We start from the raw sequence: 24982 nt of genomic DNA on the forward strand, positions 1-24982 counted from the left end.
GTTGCCAAAAGTGTACTTTTATCATGCTTTATTTTGTAACACTGAAATGCACATTCGGTTTCAATCTTAGACAAATGTTACATACAGTATTCTAAAAGCATTAAACAAAACTTTTAGATGAGTGAAAGTCACATTTTTCTGCAAGATCACACGTCTCCAGACAGAATTTGAAAAAATAAAAACCTGCTTTTTTCCTAAAATAAAGTTTCTTATTATTTAATTAATGTGTTTGACCAATAGATATTTTTCTTTACACAAAAATGCCAACAAATAGGTATAACTTTAAAAGTTATCAATATTTATGTTTTCCCTTCTCACTAATTGATACATTTGTAAGGTAGACTGACTTCCAATAAACAATGATCTTTGTTTATTGGAACCATACTGTGATAGTCATTAGCCCCAAACTGTGCTGGTGAAGATAGAAATCCCTTGGCCCACTGCCAAGATCTAGGCCTTTAATTTAAAATTTCTATCACAATTTCTGAACACAAACACAGTGCAAAGGATGAATAGATGTATTCGGACCGCGAACACGTATTTATCGTAAATAAATGTAAATGAATGATAGAAGACTAATACTTAAACAAAAGTTCTGTAAAAATTCTGCAAGAATGAATTGTTTGGGAGGTATAGCTTTCATTAAGAACGACAACTTCAGTAGAAGAACTACAATACTTTATTTTAGTCAATTTATTATTTTTTTCATGAACGAACCTGTGGTAGTAATTTGTCGACATTTCATGACCTCTTAACATGGACATCCAGCAAAAACAATACTTTACACCAACGAGTGTCTGGGACTTTATGTAAAAGAAAACACACATAAACATTTTTACATTTTGAAAATGTATGTCTGTAAGATTTCATTGCAAGTTTAACGTATGTTTCTTTTTCTGTTAATTTTTTTTTTCAGACTGACTTCATTTTTTTCTTTAATCTGTATTTCATGATGGACACGGAATTTGATGATCTTCCAGTCACGAGAAAGCAACAGGCTCTCATTTTTCCTTGCTTGTTCGCATTCCTCCTTGTTAGGAACTCTTAAGCAGCGGAGAATTTTGGCGAATGACCTTTGCATGACCTCTAACTGCTCCTCTGTCCAAGAAACGACCTTGATCATTTTGCCTGTTTGTACTGGAAATTCTAATATATACAAGAAAATTGATTCAGTTACTTTGTAAAAAACACATAAAATCATAGTACAAAGAATCATGAAGGATAAAAAGAAAGAAAAAAGAATAAAGAAACAATAAATAAAGCTTTGAAATTAAAATGAATTAAATTTATCATATTCAACAAAGGGTTCTAATTACATTTAAGGTTTAGAAAGTACAAGTGGTAAAGAAGAAATATAAAGTTGTTAAGCCTTTACATTAATGTCTAATTTATTTGAATGACAACTATTATTGACTGCAAAAAAATCATGCAGTGATTGTGTTAACACAATACCTGCTTTGCGTTTGGAAGCCGATGTTACACCACTGTTGTTGTTCTCATGACCAATCGAACTACAGACCTTCCTTTGGTATTCACACGTTCTGCGTTCTACAGGAGACTGAACTGACCCATCGTCGCAGTTTTCATTACAAGTCAAATCTGAATGTAGACCAAAACAAAGTGAAATACCCGGTAATGCTTGAAAAAAGAAACATGTTTTTTTTGTGTTTTTTTAATTGTCCTACAAATGTTATTTAAAAGAAATTACTTCTGGAACAGTGAAGATTGAAATGGAAGTTCTTTTAGATAGAGTTGAACGCTCACTGATTTGGTGTCCACAGTGCGACTTAATGAAAACAGTGAGAGGAATTGTTCACATTTTTTAGCATGTTATTTATGATATTTTATTGTTTGATATTGTTCAAATTATGTTTATTTTACATATCTGTTGAAATTTATGTTTGTTTTCTCTTTCTGCAATGACTGTTGGTCATTCGTTTAAACAGTCTCTAAACATTACATTGATGCGCTATTTGACAGTAACTATACTTTTAATGGAAATTACAATTATACATTTACTTATAATTGTAACTGTCGTATCTGTAAATATGGTAGGTCGTACTTATGTAATATCAAGAATCTGAATAAACATGTTAATGTTTTATTAACCCCCTGACTGTATTTAGTGTGGAGAATCTTAATTACATAATGACTACAAGATCAACTGCTTAGATTATTCCTGTTTTCATAATCAAAACAAGTTAGAAATAACATGTGTAACCAGTTACACATCAGTTAGATTCCGATTGTTAAAAAAATCGATATTAACATTATATAATCTACAATTACATTTTAAATTTGGTGTCCACAAGGCTGATAGAATGATTAAATGAGCTGTAACTTGGTGTCCACAGTGCAGATTGATAGTAGTTGAACGCTCACTGACTTGGTGTCCACAGTGCGACATAATGAAAACAGTGAGGAGTAAATGTTCTCTATTTTTATCATGTGTTTTATCAAATATGATGTTTTATTGTTTGATATTGTTCAAATTACAACTTTACAGTTCTGTTGACATTAATGTTTGAATCCTCTTTCTGCAATGTATGTTAGTCATTCGTTTAAACTGTCTCTAAACAGTTCATTGATACGATGTTTGGCAATAACTATACTTTTAATGGGAATTACACAATGCATTTACTAAAAACTGTAACAGTCGCAGTTTGTGAATACGTCAGGCTGTACTTACGTAATATGAAGAATCTGAATAAACATGTATATGTTTAATTTAAACCCCCGACTGCATTTAGTGTGGAGAGTCTTAATTACACAATGACTAAAGATCAACTGCTTAGATTATTAATGTTTTCATATTCAAAACATGTCCGAAGTAACACGCGTAATAAATCACACGTCATTTAAATTCCATTTGGTAAAAAATAATCGATATTAACATTAAATTATCTACAATCACATATGTAATTTGGTGTCCACAAGGCAGATAGAATGATTTTGTGAGTTGTAACTTGGTGTCCACAATGCAGATTGATTGAGTTGAACGCTCACTGACTTGGTGTCCACAGTGTGACAAGAAAACACTGATGAGTAATGTTCATTTTTTTATCTTAAATTTTATTTATGATATGTAATTGCTTGATATTGTTCAGATTAGAATTTAACATATCTGTTGAAATTTATGTTGTTTTTTTTTTTTCGCTTCTGGCATTTACTGTTAGTAACTCGGTTAAACAGTCTCCTAACTATATTTAATAATTGCTTTACATTGACTATACTTTTGATTGGAATTACACAAATGCATTTACTGACAATTTGTAACTGTTGTATTTTTAAATATGGCATGTTGCATTTACGTAATAATTATTAATTACGAAGAATCTGAATAAACATGTTAATGTTTAATTTAAATCCCCTACTGTATTTCAAAACATGTCAGAAGTAACACGCGTAATAAATAACACATCATTTAAATTTCATTTGTTAAAAACTAATATTTATCAACATTAAATCATCTATAATTAATGTGTTTATATGTTATTTGGTGTCCACAAGGCAGATATAATGATTTAGTGAGCAGTATCTTGGTGTCCACAATGCAGACTGATAGATTTGAACGCTCACTGACTTGGTGTCCACAGTGTGACAATATAAACAGTGAGGAGTAAATGTCCACAATTTTTATCATGTATGTTATTTATGATGTTTTATTGTTAAATATTATTCAAATTAGATATATTTTACATATCTATTGATATGAATGTTTTTTCTCTTTCTGAAATAACCGTTAGTTATTCGTTTAAACTGTCTCTTAGCCAGATATTGAATCGCTGCTTGACAGTAACTATACATTTGATGGAGAATCTTAATTATATAAAGAACGCAAAATCAACTGATTAGATCATTCCTGTTTTCATATTCATAACATGTGTAATAAATTACAGCAACAACTATCCTAGTCGCAAACAGTACAAGATGAAGAACCCCATTCGCACCAATGACTATTATTCTTGAATTTCTCTGTTGTTTTTTTTTTGTCTGCATGATTTACTAGCCGTCCTAACGATGGCTGATACAGTTTTGGTTCCTCTGAGGCATCAAAGCTACCAAAAATATGATAATAGCAAAAATTAAAACGCACTGAACAGACAAATGTGTCAAACTAGTGCGATAAAGTCTTAAAGTTAATTTATTTATCTTATAGATATACATTTATGAGACCAAATATAAACATGCAGATTTCAAATGGATGTTTTTAATTTTGAAAATGCATTTTTATTCACACGAGTATTTTCATGGATTAAATGTTGCATTATACAAATAAAAGAAAGCATAAACATTAGTTTTCTTGAAGGAACCCGATTCACATTTATGTAAATGTTACACAGTACTGCCTTGCCTTTGATTACCTTATTCTAAAACAGACACAGAACCGCCTTTGCGTTTGATATCCAATTTTGTAGCTTGAATTTAAAGGCTTGTATCATTTAAAGGTTGAACTATTTTATATACCAGTACTTGACACCATTAAAGTCAAAGAAATATGTGTAGTTTGTATCTTTGTCCTTCACGTCGTCAGCTTTGGATAAAACGCCATGGTATTCCGCAAGGAATTTTCCATTTCTGATAATTTTTTTCGCAAAAACACCTCGACCTGAGACATAAAAAGTGAACATAGTGTATTTCATATACGTTAAAAATAAATTGTTTTACTTAGGCAGGTAGTGAAGAAATACTCCTATTCCTATTTTATTTACTGCAATTTATAGCAGCTGAAAGATGTAATCAATGATTCTTATATTATTTAAAACTATAAAATGTTTTCAGTGTAGATTTTTTTGTTTTTTAAATTAGTAGTTTTGATAAGCTGGATATTGTTATACATAATGGTGCATTTGATTTACTGGCCAGAGACCGATAAAATGGTCATTAAGCACAGCAGCTATCTAATTATCTCTGACAGATGCTTGCTGCCGTCTAGTTCATCTGTAGCAGTAGAATGGTTACTGCTAAACAGTAGTATCACCTTTCAAAAAAACAAAAATGTAGATTTGCACTGCATTCATTATCAAATAAATGTCATATTAAAAGACATCTTAAAGACCATTTTCCTTGTAAATTATAAAGGATGTTCAGAAAGAAAAATAGAATACACTAAAATGTGTTTTTAGATTAAATCTTACGTTAATGAAATTTTAGCCTTAGCTTATCAGCAGTTACATGTGATTTATTGCTTTTTATTGATCACATGCTGATAAACTGGCTATCACCTCGAAGGCTGCGAGTAGTATCTGCTTTCTGGGTCTGAGACAATCGAAATAAGGCATACTAAATCTTCGATCTAGCTCGTGCAGCATGAAAGAAAATGATGCTACAGAAAAAAAGGTGTTTTCGAAGCTATCAATGTTTTACTATTTACTACTGTATCGTTATCAAGTAAACTACTATAGAATGAAAGAGCTCTTTATAAAGGTTTTCATTAACAAGTTTACCTATAAAGTCGTTGATATATTTTTCGCATATATCTTCAGGATCATGTTGTCCTAAAACGAACCTCAGAGCTTCCTCGACCGGTTTTATTCTTTTCTCTGTTCGCAGAACCTTTGACATCAACAAATAACTCGTAATACATCTTAAGACATTCGTCTTGCGTTTAATAATAAAGAATTAATAATTTGTAACTGAATGCACGATTTACCTATTTAGCCTTATTCAAAACATATTTCTTATAAAATAATGAACTCATTTACTACCACTGTCTGGAGTTGGCAGTCTCGTGTTTTATGTCATACAAGCAATGTACAAAACAAGATCTGAATGCGTGTAAGGTGTACATAATTTCTGTAGAATCGAATGGTTAAAGCCCAGTTCCGTTCCTTGACACTGCGACATACCTTCACTCCCATAAATATGGTTGTTCAAATATTTATATTACTTTCAACTGTGTATACTCTTAGTATTTTCTTCAATCTTGAATGCAAAATTAGAAATTCATTTTACATTTGCTTGCTAAAGATGCATCATATTTATTGTCAAAATACCTGTTTTAGAAATTGGAATTCTTTTCCATTTATTAATATGACCGCAACATCGGGAAGAAGGGCCACACCGCTGACGACTTGTCCATCGAGAGTAACTGGTTTGAAACATCTGAGGAATGCCTGAAAATTATATCGCATGAACAAGATAAGGAACACATTCCTCATGCATTTTTTGTCATTCTTTTTTTTTCTCTTCTTTAATTTACTAGTTTTTACTCTCCTCGTATTTTTACCATATTTTCCAATAATACTTACATTTATAAATAAAAAAAAAAGAATACTGCAGATTAATTAAGAATGTACTTCCTTTTCAATATTAGAAAGAAATAACCTGTTACTGATGTATTTGTTGTAGATGTACTGTATTTATTTGAAAATAAAAATATCTTACAAAAAAGAGAAAAATATCTAAATTGATGTTACATTAAAATACAACAACCACTGTTCTGCATTCGACAAATTGATGATTTATTTTCACCAAGATACCCTTACAGGTAAAATCTTACCTCTAAGCTGTGACCTTATAGAAAAATGTGTATTTCTGCATGAAATGTATTTTATTGAAAAATGTTAGATCAAAAATTATAAGGAGAAAACTGCAATGTTAAATCTGGGGAATGATCATGTGTTATAAGTAAAGAATATAGGATCTTTCGATTCTTTTCTTCAGGGGTTGTAGCTCATGGGTCAAATTCTCACTATATGTGAAATATGAACTTTTTTAAAATAAAATCATATCAGCAGAATGTAAATACATCAATAAAAGAGGAATGTGTTTTTTCCCCGATCAGGGTAATTTCATCTAGTGCCTCTAACTTTGAAATGTTTATTATCATGATTGAAACAAAGTAACACTTTCTATTAATTCATAATCAATTACAAAAATAAAAAAGTATCAAAAAATGGGAAAAAATGTTCCCAGTGGGGATTCTAACCTATGACCCTTTCGTATATTGCTTCACTACCTCCGTCAAGCTAGCTTACGTAGGCTTAAGAGAATAAAGATGAAAACAAAATCGTGTGATAAATAAATTTAAAAAGAAAGATCCTTTATCATGAAATTACTTACTCACGAATAATACCAACAGTCATTACAAACAATTAATTTGATAAGCAATTTTTTCTTTTAAGGTATTATACACCTAATAGTTTTGTTGAAAATGGTATACTAGTATTCTTAAAGTTAACCTTATTTCGCACTGTTTCATTAATTTAGGCAATTTTCATCGTAGCTATTTTCATAAATTTTGTGTATAAATATTACTTCCTCAAACTTTTATAGACACATTTTCAAGCGACGGTATAAGGGACCGTCTTATCAATATCGTAACTTTACGAGAAAACTGCGAAGTCTATTTCTCGTAAGTATGTTGTTGAGACGGGTCCAATGTAGATAATGTATTCAGAAAATTCATTACTTCAATGTAATGGTAAATAATTGCAAAACACATTACAAAACGTAATATAACTTTTTTTTATAGCGCGTCTACAGTAATAAGGATCTAATCAGACAGAAATCTGATTCCGGCGTTAAAAAATTAAGGACCAGTCTTTTGAGACTGTTAAAAATGTTGCTTTCTACATTAGAAAAATAACCATGGGACTGCGCAATTTCTAATTTCTATTCCTGAAAATTGTTATTTTTTCCAGCTAAATATTGCAAAGATTGCAATGCTCGATCTGGCATTTTATGTAAGTTAATGTTTATGACAATACGATTTTGCACCTATTTTGTTTTTAAAAAGTAAGATAAAATAGGCCTTCAATAGTCAGTTTTGCTTAACGCAGGTAATGTGGAATGCCGCAATGATAACTTTATAAAGATATCAATCATCTGTTAATAGCAGGCAGTGTGTCATCAAGAAAATGGTAATTAAAGCGCGCGCCTGTTATAGTCACAACTTGGTACTAGTATAGTAAAACAAAATTAACACTAGATCTGTATATTGTTGAAAGCTGAGCAAATATATACCTGCTTCTCAGAATTAAACTCTATTTGAAAATGCGTCGGAATCGTGTCTTTAACTATTACATCACAGCCGTCAGCACTGAAGAATAAATCATAACATATTGATTCATTGACCGGTAAAGAAAAAATGCACATCAAATAACATCAAAACTTGATGACATTGTTTTGCCATATAACTATTTGCCATGCTTTAATTAATGATACTTAACTCGATTATATGGATAGAAATAATAATGTTCAACTACACGTGTAAAATAAATGATCTTCATTCGATATGTAAAATTCTAATATTATTAATATGAATAGAAATAATAATGTTCAAATTCACATGTATAATACATTTTATTGATTGAATTATCTACTACCTTCCAAGCAGACAGTATGGATTCATTATTGGATACACATGTCCTTTAACAACCACTATTCCAAGTGAAGCCTAGAAGTGAGTTTAAAACTATTTGACATTATTTTTCCTTATCGCGTAAGACCGCAATATTAAAAATCTAACGATCAATAGCATATAAATCTTTCTCCATGATGATCAGTTATGTTATTAAAACACTTTGAAGTCAGAGACTGGTAGCATTGTATTGTTTAACAAAGTTCTTTAAACACATATCAAATACATATTTCTCAAATTAATTAAAGTAAGAAAAACTAAAAAACTATAAGTAACAAGCTATGAAGTAATAAAAAAAATTACCTTTGCCATTGTTGAAATATTCCGCCTCTGTTGACATAAATCAGGGACAGATGGGGTTCATAAAACATATTATCGCCTGTTTTATCAGAAATTACTGCAAATTGCCCTTCAGACTGCCTCGGTAGATATAATTGCTACACTGCGGTGTCAGGTTACCGCACTGATCTCTGTGTGAGCGAAACATAAATGCACCAGTCAATGTGTGCGTTTCACTGGTCCATAACGTTGGTTGACAGTTCCTGATTTAAAGGGAAGATAACCCCTCTCTGACTTGTCTGGAGGTGTGATCTTTGTGGACACCATGTTCCGGTGTCCACAACGAAAAATGTGTCCACAACGAAGGTCAAAATCATACAAATGTGTCCACAACGGTAGGAATATGAGGGCACACACACACACGCACACACACACACACACACACACACAGAGGAAGTGATCATTTGTTCGAGATGCAAGTTCGAGATGCAACTTATCTCCCTTCCTTCTTTATAGAACATTTATGTAGGGGCGTATCATCAAATAAACCTAGAAAATGCACTTAATAAAAGACAACAAAAACCACTGTTTCTTAGCATAATTTAGTAAACCAACATGACATCAAAACGTGAATTGCAACTCAGTCGAGCTTAGGTCTTTTTTAAATTGACATCTTATCTTTTCGCTTGATTTAGTGGTCTGCAACTGTAATTACCAAGGAATTGTTTCTTAAATTGCAAGATGGTTTTTAAGTTTCCTATGTCGACAGTCCATCAGGCAGTTTCTAGCGAATTAGTTACTTATTCCACATTCAGTTTTTGCACAATCAAGGAATACTTTAGCCAGACTGTACTGTACCAGCTGGTTACACATGTTTCCTTTTGGCAGATAAGTATGTTTATAAATATGTATTCGACCGAATATTTTCTGGCGAATATCGAGGGTTAAGTAAACAGTAACCTATTCAACATTCGTTTATTCATTCTCGGATTTTTAGTTAGATTGTACTGTAGCAGGGTTCTATTGATAGAAAAATGCGTTTTAAAAGGTTACGTGAAGCCTTAGTTTTGGACATTACTAAGATAATTTCACCACGAATGAAAAAAACGAATAGGGAATAAGTAACTATCTTGACGCTACAAAAACGTTTTGGTACATCTTAATGATATTCCATACAATAAGGTCCGGCTTGATTTGTTTGTACGTAGAATTGTCCCGGATTCATTGAAGTGCTTGCATGAAATCCCATCCGGTGACATCCGGTGCCACAAGAATTGCACGAACTTGACAAGGATAAGTCGGGGCACGGGTATGCTTTAAATAGACACGCGGTGTTGATTGATTCGATGAAAAGCTCCACTGAACGCCGATGACTGCAAGACAGGTCACTAACCAGATCCTCTGAAAATACATTTAAGAATGAGTCGCACCACGAAAAACGAACAAAGTGCATTTGCGACCAGCATGGATCCAGACCAGCCTGCGCATCCGCGTAGTCTGTTCAGGATTCATGCTGTTCGCTAACAGTTTCTCTAATTGCAATAGGCTTTGAAAGCGAACAGCATGAATCCTGACCAGACTGCGCGGATGCTCAGGCTGGTCAAGATCCATGCTGGTCGAAAATTCACTATGTTGGTTTTCTCATGGTGCAGCTCAAATTTGTGTAGTTCATATTATATGTTACAACAAATCAAATGAGATTGTTGTTTAATAACAAAAAAACTTACACGTAGCCTTGCCTGCATATTAGACACATTAAACAAACTGTATAACAATACATTTGTAAATGAATTGACCAAATGCTTATTGACCTCTTGAAAATGATTGTGACCTTGAGCCATACACCTACAACGTGGTTGGATAATCTGATTAACATATATAACCATTGAGCAAACTAAATGACACCGACCTCGAATCGACACCGCTTGGAAGTTTGTTACGTACACAGTGTGGGCCATTTGTCTAAAGTAAAAAAATTTCGACGGCTAGAAACATGCATAGAATGCACAATGACCTTTTATTTGAATGCACAACCTTGACCTTGATCTGGCATGGATTAAATATGCTTTCTGCACATCATGTTAACAGATAATTAAAATCTATAAGAAGATATTTTGGAAGTATTTTTGCCAAAATATTTAGAGAAAATAATGGTTACAGAACACATATAAAATACAGCCTTTCTGATCTGCAGTCTTATTGTACAGCCTGGACCTTAAACCAACGTGGCTGAAAGTTGTGTTCCATACACAGTCCCATTAAATCAAACAATTGTCGAATGTTATAAAACAATCAATATCATTTTTAAAACAAAAAAATGAAAGGATAAATCATGTTGCATACGAGAATCTGCGTCGCTAAGCCAGTCCATAAGTGCATAAAGGACTGTGGAACATCCGGGTTGATCTTTTCCTCCATTTGGATAGAAATCCACCGTGCCGGACCGCCGTTTTATGCCTAAACCTGTTGCAAAATACAGAAAAATATGAATAAATCGCTTTCGTTCCTTCTGAAATCTAATTTATTTTCTTTAATCTTGAAATCGCTATTAATCTATCTGTTCGGTCTTTTATTGTAAAAATAACTCCACTATTTGATGACAACAACTTTTTGTTTCACACAGAGACAAATGTCTCTGCGATTTAGGACGCAGATCGGCGTTTGTTGCGAATACGGTGTACATATGCCTAACTTGAGCTTTTTTTGCAATACTTACCAGGATTAAATATATGTTTGGTGTCTGTATGGATGACATCTACAAACATTGCATCAGTTTGGTCCAAACGAACTACCGGTTCAGTGTTCTCAAATGCTGGGCCAGCTGGGTCTAGCCCTGGAAGAAAGAGGATTTTTTTCTTTTAAAAAGAACTGGTTCGGCTTTCAGGCTAAATTGTAACTTTTTAATTACTTTTGATAACTTTTTACAGAATTCTCAACTGCTCTCGAAAATAACTTGATCTATGCACGAAATGATCTATGTACGAAACTAGGAGTCTGCTGGACTTCTTTTCACATTGTCAAAAGCTACAGACTGCGAGAATATCTAGCTGTTACTAAGCTATTTAAAAATTATAATATCTCATTATTAGAATTCTCTAGAATTATGAACGGACAGTTTAAAGTTAAATGAAAATGAACAATGAACGAAAACCGTTATTGTACATTTACGTCCACTGTCCCTGTTTTGCTAAACTTAAGTTAAGCAGTTAGTACAACTTACACAATTTTCGCTTTTGCCTAAATCTATGTAGTGTTTTCAACGTGCGTGCGCGTGCGTGTGTGTGCGTGTTTTACTAGTATTACATGAATCTGATAAAATTAGTTCATTTAGCCATATGCTAGTAAATAATATCAATAAGAACCTGATATTCTGCCAATATTTGCAAAGTTCTCGCCGATGTATCCCGCTATATGTGCACCTAGGCTGTATCCAATGATGTGCATGTCAGCAGGGTCGAAGCCGTTTTCATCCCTCAAAACTTGAAGAAGTTGAGCTAATACTGCTCCTACAACTCTTGTATTAGCAACCGCTTGCAGATACTCCATCGCTGCGCCTTTACGCCAATCAACGACGATGACGTAATAGTCATCCTGAAATAATTGTGCTAGTATAAATTAGTATTTATTACCATTCCATTTGAAAGTCTTTAGCATAGAGACAATAGAAAAAGTAAATATCCTAATTGACGCTTGGTGCATGTAGAGTGATCGCAAGAAACTAAATGCCGCCTATTACCGTACCTACTAAATGGATATAGAGTTGATGAGATGTAAAAGTACTCAGTCTAGTGATTTTGATAGGACAAAATGGTTGAAGTATAAACCGGCGTATTTTTTTTCTGAAACAGTCGCAGACAAATCCTTAGAACAGTTTAAAAATAGTTCTTTTTGCCACCACATAGCAATTTAGACTACTCCTTCAATATTCAAAATACTCCAATAAGGATCCTTGCGAGAAACATATTATTTTGGAGGCAGATGGGGGTAATTTTCACTTTAATTTATCACAAGGATATTAACCTTTACACTGCTAAATTTCTAAAATGAACTGGTCTATCATTCAATTACAGCAGTGCCATTTGTTATTTGAAGGGGTGTACACTGAAAATTTACTGACTGAATAGCGACCAGTGCAGACCATGCTGATCTTGGTCTGTACTGGTCGCAAAGGCAAAGTCACTTGCCTCCAGCAGGCTAAAGGTCAAATGAAATGTAGAAAAAGTATGCCAGCTCATTTGCCATACAGATCTCGCTAAACGGCGATCACAAAAATAATCGTCAGTTTAGGCATGTTCTTATATATCAGAAAACTTGTATCTGGATTGCAGAGACTTAAGTAACTCAAGACTAAAATGATTATTCAACAGAATAGAACTTCAGTGTTGTTATATTTTCTTGGGTTTTTTATCATAGAGTCCATCCAGTATTTGTATAATAGAGATAAGGGAGGATGCACAGCCCATTACACCTCAATAACAAACTCAGTCGAACCTAGTGTGCTATTTTATTTGATTGCTATATGTTTCAAAAGGGCCTTTTGATATATTTATTTCATTTACAATTTTTATACTATAAAAAATATAAGAGCTATACAACGTTTCATCAACTTTTTTAAAAATTGTGTCCGGAATTAACTCACATATTCCAGTAATTCAGTGACCATGTCCTCGACCCATTGCTTTTCTGCAGACTCGGCGAATCCGTGAATTATCATTTTAATTGGCTTGAGCTCGTTGAGGCTTGAAGGCACTAGTTCCTCAAAGTTCATTGAGGAACTTCGAGTGAAAAGGAAGCACTTAGTATCTATCTCAGAAGGTGACTTTGGCAACTTTCCAAACGTGTTGATGAACGGGTAACTCAAAGAGAAGCATCCCAGATCTCCGTAACAAACTTGTGGTGATTGAAACCACCAGCCTGAAAACAAAATAATAATGAAAACGCTGTAAAGAGCGCAATAATTCACAAATAAAATTTCCTGTTGTGCTGCGGCATAGAGAGAAATATCCCCATATTTTATCCCCAAACACATAGAAAAACACGCAACAAAACAAATCTTTAATGTACGAAAGTCATAGCTCTGAAGCTGACTGGGTTACTCAGACACTGGTGCTGGTAGAGCTATGCATGATTTTACAGAGGTTTTAGTGGTTTTCAGTTTATGAAATAAAGTTTTTAAAGAACCGCTGGCATATACATGGTAATCTAAACAATCAAAATACTTTTTATCATTTTTTATCATGCAACTACTATGCAAAGTGCCTGATATCACTTGCCTGATATTTTATTTTGTTATCAGGTCATTGACCTGATATCAAAATTAAGCTCCTCCCATATTGACGGACTAGTTTTTACATCAGTTTCCTTCCAGACTGAATTTTATTACAGAGACCAGTTTCAATGTTGCACAACATTTTTCTAAATAGATTCTGTAATCTCAACAAATTTCCTTGAATATGGTTGTCTCTAATTTTATCTCACAGACAATAGCACTGAATGACGTCATTGTGAAACGTTCATCATGACATCACAATGTTTACATGGATCGATTCTTGGAAAGGTTTACAATACACTTGACAATGTATGATACACTTATTCTTGATTTATGCCTTATTTAAGGCATGCACATTTTATTAAGTATTAGCAAAGTGTTTGTGTTACTTATTATTCTTGAATCAGTTAATTATAATTCTTGGATCAGTGTAAATTTAGTGATTTTAAAAACTTTAAAGTCTGGAACTGGAAGTGAAATTTTCAGCGCTATGGTATGGACATGTAGTTGTCTGAGTCAAATGTTGTATGATATGGAAATAAAGCATGTTCTGGTTTATTCAAGATGATGATTTTTGATTTTTACGCAGGTAAGAAATTATTTCATTGTTATTTTTTTACAAGAATATCAGAAAGTCAAAAACATTGTCGGAGTTGAATTCAATATGGCTGCCGTATTGTTTCGTTCGGCTGTGACTAAATACAGAGTTGGTGCACCTGTGATATATTACAGACTCCGGTATATACCGGATTAACTAAATTTGAAAGAAAATATCTTAAATGTATATATTTTGTAACCATGGTGATACTAACCCTAACCTCTAGTCAGTATATTATGCATTTGATACACTAAATGCGTGCGGACATGCAAAAAAATGAGTAATTTTGCCGTGCGCTCCAATGGATAATAATTCTGCGCCTGCGCAGAACGGCTGCACCAACTCTGCAATGAGAAACATTCGTTTCGTTCAGAGTTTCAGGGGCGGATGAATTTTCAAATCCGTAAAATATAAATTTAATTTTTTGCTTCAGAAGACATTTTTTACGAAATAAGAGAAGAAGACATATGTTTTTCTAGGCAGTTTGTGTGAGTTTCATGATAAATAGAATAACAAGCTACTGTCTTTTGATATCAATGTTATCAGGTCTCGGCTGATATGGGCGGAAGGGGTTCGGTTCCCTCACCCCTTCCAGCCCATATCAGCCTCGACCTGATAACACTGATATCAAAAGACAGTAGCCTGTTATTCTCTATATAGCTTTCACAGTCGAACAAAATCGCGGTTAAGTAGTGTCCATTTGATTTAGGTATGGACTTCTTTGGCGTGTTTGAAGTATATGAATGCCGTGACGAACGTAAACAAACATGACCAATTGATTGTTGTGACCCCTGGAATATTTCAACTTTGAGGCAAACATAATTGTAGGGAATGCTGTGTATATTTTTGACGACAGAAATGCATTCATTCAAATATTAATGACGTTGCAGTATAAACAAAATCGCAATATTCGAATGAAAACAGTTTGATTGTACATGTATTTGTACTTTTTATGTTTTCGCTTCAAAGTGAAGAAAGTTAACAACTTACCCTCTGCGAATGAAAAGACGAGGAAAAACACAGTGAACCTTAAAATCCTTGAATCCATAGTACAATCCGCCTGGATCTCTTAATCCGTCAGTTTCCTAAAAAATAATATACATGTATCACTAATAGATTATGATCATGATGATGATGATGATGATAATAATAATAATAATAATAATAATAATAATGACAATAATATATTATTTTTATTATTGTTGTCGTTATAATGAAAAAAAAAACAGATATAAAGTTGACTAAATAAACATGTGATAGTGATTATTATCTAGAGAGAGAGAGAGAGAGAGAGAGGGAGGGAGAGGGGAGAGAGGGGGAGAGAGAGAGGGGAGAGGAGAGAGAGAGGGGAGAGATGGGAGAGGAGAGGAGGGAGAGAGAGAGGGAGGGAGAGAGAGAGAGGGAGGGATGAGAGAGAGAGGAGGGGGAGAGATGGGAGAGAGAGGGGAGAGAGAGGAGGGGGAGAGAGAGAGAGGAGGGGGAGAGGGGAGAGAGAGAGGGAGGAGGGGGGAGAGAGGGGAGAGAGAGGGAAGAGAGAGAGGGGAGAGAGAGAGGGAGGAGGAGGGGGAGAGAGAGGGGGAGAGAGAGAGGGAGGAGGGGAGAGAGGGGAGAGAGAGAGGAGGAGGGAGAGAGAGGGGAGAGAGAGAGGGGAGAGAGAGAGAGGAGAGAGAGAGAGGAGGGGGAGAGAGGGGAGAGAGAGAGGGGAGAGAGAGAGAGAGAGAGAGAGGGGGGAGAGAGAGAGAGGAGGGGAGAGGGGAGAGAGAGAGGGAGGAGGGGGGAGAGAGGGAGAGAGAGGGAAGAGAGAGAGGGGAGAGGAGAGGGAGGAGGGGGGAGAGAGGGGAGAGAGAGGGAAGAGAGAGAGGGGAGAGAGAGAGGGAGGAGGGGAGAGAGAGGGGGGAGAGAGAGAGAGAGGAGGGGGAGAGAGGGGAGGGAGAGAGGGGGAGAGAGAGAGGAGAGAGAGAGAGAGGGGAGGGAGAGAGAGAGAGGGGGGGGAGAGAGGGGAGAGAGAGAGGGGAGAGAGAGAGAGAGAGAGAGAGAGAGAGAGCGTTGGATTTTCTTTTGAGTGTAAGTCCCACATAAAGAATAGTAATAACACGTGAATATTTTATTATCATTTGATGTTTTCCATAACAGAACAACAATATATTTCGCGAAAGACATAGGCCATCCGTAGACGCACATGGAAGTCAAAATTCATCTACAGTTTCAGTTATATATCTAATTCTAACCTATACCAACAGATTGTTTTAATGTCAAAGCCTTACACATAAAAAATATGCTCCCCATAAGGTGACAGTATGACATGCCAAAACCAAGGCCCAAACCTCCAAAGTCCATTGAGATCAAAGGTTTACAAAGCAACTTAACATGCCCTTATCTAAAATCTACATCATGTAACAGTTTCGTAGATCTTTGATGTTAAAGAACTCTCGCAGGTTTTATTGACAGTATAACAAGTAATTTCGAAAGAATTAAGCGAGGAGCGAAAGAATACAAATAGTTTCAAGTTTCAAGTTTATTAGCAATCGGCAAAACATTTGCCTTTGGCCATTTACAATAGTGATAACTTATGGCAAAGACAACAAATATATACACAAGACAATTTACAAACAGCAAAAGCACATAAAAGCACAAATACAATTAACGATCAGTAGACATATCAAAATCAGTTTTCAAGAGTATTTTTACGTAAACATAGCGCTTCTTTCACAAATCTTGCAATATTTAGCAGCCGTGTTCTATTTTGTGTTGACATTAATGCATTGAATTTTTGTATGCTAGGCCAGGAACATCGACCTAGATACTTCAATCTGACACATTGATACAGAGGGCAGCATAAGATAAAATGGTATTCAGATTCTATCATATTTTGTGAACATAATTTGCACAATCTGTTTTGTCTGTCCACATTTGTGACATTATTGTATCTACCTATTTCAATTTCTAAAGAGTGTGAAGATAATCGTATACATGTTAATTGTTTTCTTAATTTATCGTTTGCTATAACATCGAGATATTTTTCGAAACAAAAATCATTCTTATATTTACAATAATAATCTAATTTTGGCATAGAATTAATACAGTCCCTCCAGTCCTGGACAAATTGATCTCTTATCCTTAATTTAAACAAGTTGTCATAGTTCATACTTCTATCAAAATTGAGTCTAACATTTGCAAAACCAAGGTGATCAGCAATTGAATTTAATCTACTTGCCAGCAAAATAGTAACGTTATTACATAAATCATTATACATTGAATACACAGGTGTGTTATTATTTTTCATCATCTTTATCCAAAATTTAATAGCCCTTTCCTTACAAATAACAGACAAAGGAAATCTACCAAGTTCGCCTAACACAGCATAGTTTGGAGTTTGGTATTTTACACAAAGAATGTATTTACAAAAACGTATATGTAATTTATCAACATTTTGTAATTATAAATACCCCATACTTCACAGCCATATGTTAAAATAGGAACGATCATTGAATCAAAAGTGATAGCTTAGTTTTAATATCAAGTTGTAATTTATCAAGTACACATAACAGATTATTGTACGCCTAAGGGCTTGATCGTGTAATGCTCTAACCGCATTTGCCATATTCCAGTGTACATAAATTTAACACCAAGATATACAAAATTATCAACAATATCAACTTTTTCATTATCTATGTAAAAATTCTGGATAACATTTTGTTTTCGTTTTTCAAAAACACAAATCTTAGTTTTATTCACATTGATTTTAGTCCCCATTTTTCAGATAATGATGCACAGCATCTATCTGAGCTTGTAAACTACCAGGATCAGTGGTAAACAGAACTATATCGTCGGCAAATAAAATCATATACATGGATAACAGATCATAATCTTTGTCAGTTAAGGTATTAAAATCAATATTTTCAACAATGTCATGATGAACAATATGAAAAGTAAGGGTGATAATGGTTCGCCTTGTTTTAATCCAATTGTTACGTCAAAAAAGTTAGACATATTCATAGAACTAGACATTTTAAACATGCTTGTAACATTTTTATATATGCATTTTATCATATTGGTCATTTTACAACTAATTCTGTTGTATAAGTTTTGTCCACAGTGCATCTCTATTAACGGTATCAAAAGCTCTTTGATAGTCAATAAAGATGCACCACAGTTTAGACTTTTTTGATAACACTTTTTGTATAACAGCATGTAATATGAAAATAGCATCTGCCGTAGACCGACAATCACGAAAGCCATATTGACTATCATTAAATATATGTTCACTTTCGCACCATTTATTGATACGGTTTCTTAATATCAACGAGAAAATTTTTCCAATAACATTTACTAAGGTAATTCCTCTGTAATTTGAGGGGATATTTGTATCACCCTTTTTATAGACTGGACAGATGACACCCTTAGACCATGCCTCAGGATATATACAATTATCATAAATGTAGTTGAACATTGTACATAAAAATGGCGATATTACACTATTTGCATCTATAAAGAAATCAGAAACATTTTTATCCAAGTCACAGCTTTTATAACGATTCAGAAGACGTATAGTTTTTTCTACTTCTTCGATAGAAAAAGTTCTATCAAGACATTCAGTATTAACAGGCTCATCACGTACATTGTTTAACACATCATCATTCACATGGTCCTGATTTTTATTGGATATATTTTCGAAATGATTTTTAAACTCCTCTAGACTAACACTGGAATCAAGACTATTAGTAGATTTATACTTTTTAACATACTTCCAGAATTTACGTGGTGCTTTTTTTTACTCAAATTAGCCATATTTGCTTTTCTTTATTATAGAACTTATATTTGCATCTCGTTTAACCTTTGAATATTCATTTCTACACTCAAGCTATATAACCTGTTTCATAGATTTTACAGTAGACAGTCGACGTTTAGCATCATAAAATTTATTTTAGCAATTTTACAATCATAGTTAAACCATAGCGACTTCCGCTTCTTTGGTTTTGGACTATTACTGAAAGTTTTACCATAGCACGAATAAGAAATATCAAATACAGTATCTGAAAAACATTTCATACATTGATCGATATTATATTCTCCACTCAACAATTTATCGTTGATTTCTTGAAAAGTATCACATTTATTTTGTACGCTATTAATAAACTCATCTGTTCGGGACGTGTCCCATATAATTCTATCAAATTCAACGTATTCATTATAAATGACATTCATACAACAACACAAAGAAAACGTCAAAGGACAATGATCAGAAAATTCATTTATATCAAATACAAACATATTATTTACATTTTATAACAATCAGGATTTGAAAGTACATAATCCACTAAGCTAGATACCGGTTTATTCCGGTATATAGTATTGTAAGTACACCTGCCCTCCTCTTTACGACCATTTAATATGATAAGATTATTCTCTTTACAAAGAGTCAAAAGTTTTGACCCGTAATTATTAAAACCATTATCAAGATTTTCACGGTCGGGGTAAATCATACGCAGACACGGTTTCGGGAATATCAACGAATCGGTCTAAATTTAGGTCATCTATATAATCAGGGTCAGTGCGGGTACGACTATTTAGGTCACCAAGAACGTAAAGATCACCTTTATCAGAATAGAGTCGTATATCCGAATTCAAGAGTTCAAAAAGTCAACTTCATATAGCACCGAATTAACATTTCTATAGACCGCAGAATCCTCTGGTGGAATGTAGCAAATACAAAAATACGAATCTTTGCTGGATTTTAAAAACCCTTTATCTAATTTGAGCCAAATAATACCCCTATGGTCAATTTTATCAACACTGAAATGACTTTTATAACATGTTTTGTAATAAACAATTACGCCACCACTATAACGTCTAGCATTTTTATTAGATTTGGGGCGTGGACAATTTATACATTCATACCCATCAATGTTAACATCTTTAAAAGAAGCGTTCCAAGTTTCAGTAAAAAGCAATACATCATAGTCACAAACAAATCTTAAAAAATCATTATCGCGTAATTTCGCAGAAATACCCTGCACATTCCACAATAAGAAAGTTAAATGTCCCTGATCTACTTCCTAAATTTCACTGAAGCCAGAGGATGACACAGTTTCTACAGTATACATTTTATTCTCTATATAGAGTTTGTCATGTGCCAGATATGCTGATTTTCCGGCCTTTTTGGCTTTTATCATTGCCGGAAGTAGTAATTTTCTGCGATCCTGCACTGATTTTGTGAACTGGTCAGAAACGCTGATCTTCGGTTTCGTAGGTTTGGTTGGCGGTTCATCTCCGCTCACAGTACTGGTCGCCTCGGTAGTCACGTCGGTCCTGGAAGTGGGTGGTGCCGACGAAGCACCGGAAGTGAGTGGCGCACCAGACGAGGACTTAGCAGCCTCGTGGTACGCCTTCCATAGTTCCTGCGATCTTTGTTTCACCAAAAGTTTATCAGGGTAGTGGTTAAACATAACCATCACAGGGCGAGTTTTATCCTTGTTATACTTTGGGGAGAGTCTATGGGCCCTTTCAATTTTGATCGAGTCATGAGCATCAAGAATACCAAGGGTATCTCGCAAATAATCCAGGACAAAAGAAGCACAATTTTCAGTTTTTCTCAATTCATAAGTTTTTTGTTCAGGAAAACCATGAAACAGGAGATTGCATCGCATCGAACGTGATCTTAGATCATCGATATCATCAGACACCGATTTCAAAGATTGAAACTCTGCAGAAATAGAATTTATTTTTTCGCGTTCAGTTTGTAATGTTTTATCAAGTACCGATTGTCTAATTTTGATTTCATCACTAGTTTGTGTGTCAAAAGCCCGGCTTGCCTCGATATCCGTCAATCTCGATTTTATATCAGTATTTGTCGATTCAAGGGATGTAACTCGAACATCCATATTTGCGATTTTATTTGACAGTGTCGGTAATTTGTTTTCAATAAAGTCTAATTTATTCAATCGAGTGTCAAAAGAATTCAGCCTTTCAACAACAAACTGTTGAAATTTCTCTGTTGAGTTTTGAATTACAGACTGCTGGGACATCTTGGGGGGGGGGGGGGGGGATATTGCGGCTGCTGCGATTGATACTGCTGCATTGGTTGCTGCTGGAGCGGGGGGGGGGGAGGGTGGAATGATCCTGGGGGTGGATTGTAGAAAGTGTCAGCTGGAGTCTGGTATGAGTTTAAGTTGCTCACATTTGCCATGTTCATTGGTTGTATATAACCTTGAGATGACATGTTATTGCTATTTGTAGCAGTATATATACCAATGGCGGTACTTTATCATTCGTGCGTTTCACGGGGGTGTCGGCTGAATTGTCAGGAGACGGCAGCGCTCTCTTATTTTTATTTTTATTATTTTTCTTTGTAGAAGGCATTGATTATCAATTAAACTACTAGTATTATGTATATGTATACACTGATCACACTGATCACACTGGTATAGTTCGTAAATCCTAAAATTACTCCTAGTCATCGAATACAGGGAAAGAAAATTCGCCCCAGGTCCTTAGGACAAAAGATATCTAAATTTATCACAAAAAGCACAGCTAAAAATAAATCCTTTGTTCACGTTTCGATAAATTTTGACAAATTTTCCATCAAATTCCTTCAATATCCTTCTATATCTCCATTAATTTCCAAATTTCAACCACAAATATACACTGTAAATATATTTACGTCCATTTTGGTATAACTTTTATAATAGACAACTCCTCAGGACTCAAGAAAAGTCAAGTTTTTTACGAACCATTTGAAACACAACTTTCCTGCCATAAGCAATATATCTATATATCAAGTATATAGTAAGAGTTCGGTAAAAAATAATGAAAATTTATCAAATAATGGTTCAAAGTTAAATTCATTTAAAGTATTTGATATTTATCTAAAAGTACTGAAAAAACATGGTGACTTTTTTATCACAGAAAATAAAAGCATAAATCATAATGGTATTATTGATGGTGACAAGTATTCGTGATTGTTTAAGATATTTTAATAAACAGGAAGTGATGGCGTAACGTCATTTATCTGGAAAACGTAGAATAAAGCCTGGATTCGGCTACGGAAATGAAAATCATTTTATGATTTAATGGTAACCCGTTAGTAATATTTTTATAATGGCACTGTTGCTATCTTTCTAAAATATGATATTAAAACATCTGGCACGTTAAATAATTCAAAAGTTAGCTTGAAACGTGCGGTTTACATTAACCATGGTCACATATCTCATAAACAAGCACACGGACCTATATATTTTATTTCACCACATTATAGACCATATGTTAATTTAAGATTGTGAGAAGTGTTTCATTAAAATCCACCTTGTTAAAAAAAATTCTATTCGCGAAAATGTTACGAATTTTCGTCATTTTCCCATAGACTCCCGGACATTATAAAATATTGCATGAGGTCCAATTTTTTCAAATCAAATTATATTTTTCAAATCAGTCTAGCAAAAACTCAAGCACACGACCCTTTCTTTTTTATTTGCTGAATTTTCTCAGTAAATTCTGCAGTTTTGAAAAATCAGGGTTTAATCAGATTCTACATTGTAGGAAAAAAAAACATCAATCCGAACGTGTAGAACTACCTTAATGACCATTACCGTAGTAAATATGTGTCACGCCATGAGAAAACCAACTAGTAAGTTTGCGACCAGCATGGATCCGGATCAGCCTGCGCATCCGCGCAGTCTGGTCAGGATCCATGCTGTTCACTTTCAAAGCCTATTGCAATTAGAGAAACCATTAGCGAACAGCATGGATGCGCAGGCTGGTCTGGATCCATGCTGGTCGCAAACCCACTGTGTTGGTTTTCTCATGGCACGACTCATATGTGTTTGTTTATTTCATTGTAAGATCGAACTATTCAATTTTACCGAATGAACACAAGATGCAGTGTTTTCACGAGTTTAACCATTTTTTTTCTGTCTAAATGTAAAAATAAAAACATATAATCCATAAATGTTAAAATAAGTTAAGTTGGCTACAGACAAAGAAATAACTTACAATTATCGTCCAGCGTAGTAAAGTTTTTACAAACATAATCCAAGACTTACCTTTTATCACCAAAAGAAATGATAAACTGGGAGTAAGCTATACAAATATATAGCAGTAAAAATACTGACTTACATTCAGATTTATAATTGCCTTTATTTTAATAATTAGGTATTTGGCAACACATTGTATTTTTCTACCTTTTTTTAGATTTGTGCCTTTGAGGCCGATAAACTTTGCTGAAGCCAATGAACTTCAAGTTAATGTATTGACATCTTTACAACGTGACTAATATACTTTAAAAAAAATTAAAAGGTTCTGTCAAAAGATACTAAAAGACAAAACAGTACCTCTAACTTGGATATCTGCAACGTTTGAAGATTTGTTTCAAAACTCGGTTGATTCAAAAGTTGACCAAGAGAATCATCAAACATTTTCTAGCATTTCGGCTAATGAAGTAAATAACTTTATTACATACGCATTTATAAATTTCTTTAAATTAAAATGGAATATTTTCCATAATGATTATCAAAATTCATATCGGACTCGTGACGTCGATGATTTTGGTGTCAATTTCATGTGTCTCCTCGCCTTTAAAAGTTCAGTAACAACGACCGATTACCAAATTTACTTCGGCTCAAGAACAAATGTATTTAAATTTTTTAATACATTTAAGTGTACATGTGTATATCATAAAATGTGAATTAGAATTGCTTCGAGAAATATGCACTTATAGTATTGCAGTGACGTTGGTGCGAACTCAAAGTTGGGGGAGGGCAATAAGGGAGTGGGGGTCAGCTTTTCCCTGAAAATGTTTGGACAGCCCTCCTCCACAAATCCGTGCAGTCTGATCATGATCTGCACTGTTCGCTGTTCAGTCAGTAAATTTTTAGCAAACACCCCTTCGAATGATAAATTGTACTGCCCAAATTGAATGATGGGCCAGTCCATTTTAGATTTAACAGGGTAAGGGTTAAAGAATTATGAACTTCTCTTCTTTAAGCTGTAATTACTCACTTATTTTTTTTAAAAAAAACCACAGTAATGATAAAAGTAGAAAAAAAGTCAACATTGTTTTGTTGAAACTTTTGTGATTTGATACTTTGTCCCTCTCTATGAATATATTACCACAATTTACACACCTTGTTGTTGAACATTGACATTTCAACCTAGAATGTTTTCCACGGAGCCTACTGATGACAAAGGTTAAAAACATTGGTAGCAGATGTTTATCAAGATACTAGTCTTCATTCGTACAAAATACATTAATTGAGCCGCAACATGAGAAAACCAACATAGTGCGTTTGCGACCAGTCTGGATCCATGCTGGTCGCAAACGCACTATGTTGGTTTTCTCATGGCGCGGCTCAATTTATTTTAGGCATGAAAAAACGGAATCCACGATACATTTTAATTCTGCCGAAAAAGTATATTTGACGTGATGCTACCTTCAAGCATTATTTAATGCACGGGCGGAAACTCAGAAGCACCAACG

The 24982-nt window shown here is 34.2% G+C and overlaps 2 protein-coding genes across 2 annotated transcripts; both read right to left on the minus strand.

Annotated features, from left to right (window-relative positions):
* Positions 1-3910: 3910 nt before the first annotated feature.
* On the minus strand, positions 3911-8706 carry LOC123545319 (histone-lysine N-methyltransferase set-1-like). Its single transcript, XM_053539778.1, has 6 exons — positions 8331-8706; positions 7969-8044; positions 5997-6116; positions 5448-5556; positions 4468-4609; positions 3911-4058 (listed from the first exon to the last, which is right to left on the minus strand). The coding sequence occupies exons 1-6, from the start codon at positions 8354-8356 to the stop codon at positions 3911-3913; spliced, it is 621 nt and encodes a 206-aa protein (XP_053395753.1). The 5' UTR covers positions 8357-8706.
* A 530-nt stretch (positions 8707-9236) lies between these two features.
* Positions 9237-15595, minus strand: LOC123547761 (pancreatic lipase-related protein 2-like). Its single transcript, XM_053539971.1, has 6 exons — positions 15502-15595; positions 13284-13558; positions 12007-12235; positions 11361-11477; positions 10988-11107; positions 9237-10045 (listed from the first exon to the last, which is right to left on the minus strand). The coding sequence occupies exons 1-6, from the start codon at positions 15557-15559 to the stop codon at positions 9804-9806; spliced, it is 1041 nt and encodes a 346-aa protein (XP_053395946.1). The 5' UTR covers positions 15560-15595; the 3' UTR covers positions 9237-9803.
* Positions 15596-24982: the final 9387 nt, after the last annotated feature.

This window comes from Mercenaria mercenaria, chromosome 3 (genome assembly GCF_021730395.1).
Source record: "Mercenaria mercenaria strain notata chromosome 3, MADL_Memer_1, whole genome shotgun sequence".
Classification (NCBI taxonomy): domain Eukaryota; kingdom Metazoa; phylum Mollusca; class Bivalvia; order Venerida; family Veneridae; genus Mercenaria; species Mercenaria mercenaria.

What these genes read in the sequence shown, in the direction of transcription:
- LOC123545319 (XM_053539778.1), bottom strand. Translation starts at nt 8,356, where the DNA reads ATGAATCCATACTGTCTGCTTGGAAG. An exon ending in ATATATCAACGACTTTATAG is followed by an intron (nt 4,610 to 5,447) that starts GTAAACTTGTTA and finishes TTTATGTCTCAG; the next exon opens with GTCGAGGTGTTTTTGCGAAA. An exon ending in TTTAATGGTGTCAAGTACTG is followed by an intron (nt 4,059 to 4,467) that starts GTATATAAAATA and finishes TATTTTTGGTAG; the next exon opens with CTTTGATGCCTCAGAGGAAC.
- LOC123547761 (XM_053539971.1), bottom strand. Translation starts at nt 15,559, where the DNA reads ATGGATTCAAGGATTTTAAGGTTCACTGTGTTTTTCCTCGTCTTTTCA. An exon ending in CGTCTTTTCATTCGCAGAGG is followed by an intron (nt 13,559 to 15,501) that starts GTAAGTTGTTAA and finishes TTTTGTTTTCAG; the next exon opens with GCTGGTGGTTTCAATCACCA. An exon ending in TCACTGAATTACTGGAATAT is followed by an intron (nt 12,236 to 13,283) that starts GTGAGTTAATTC and finishes CAATTATTTCAG; the next exon opens with GATGACTATTACGTCATCGT.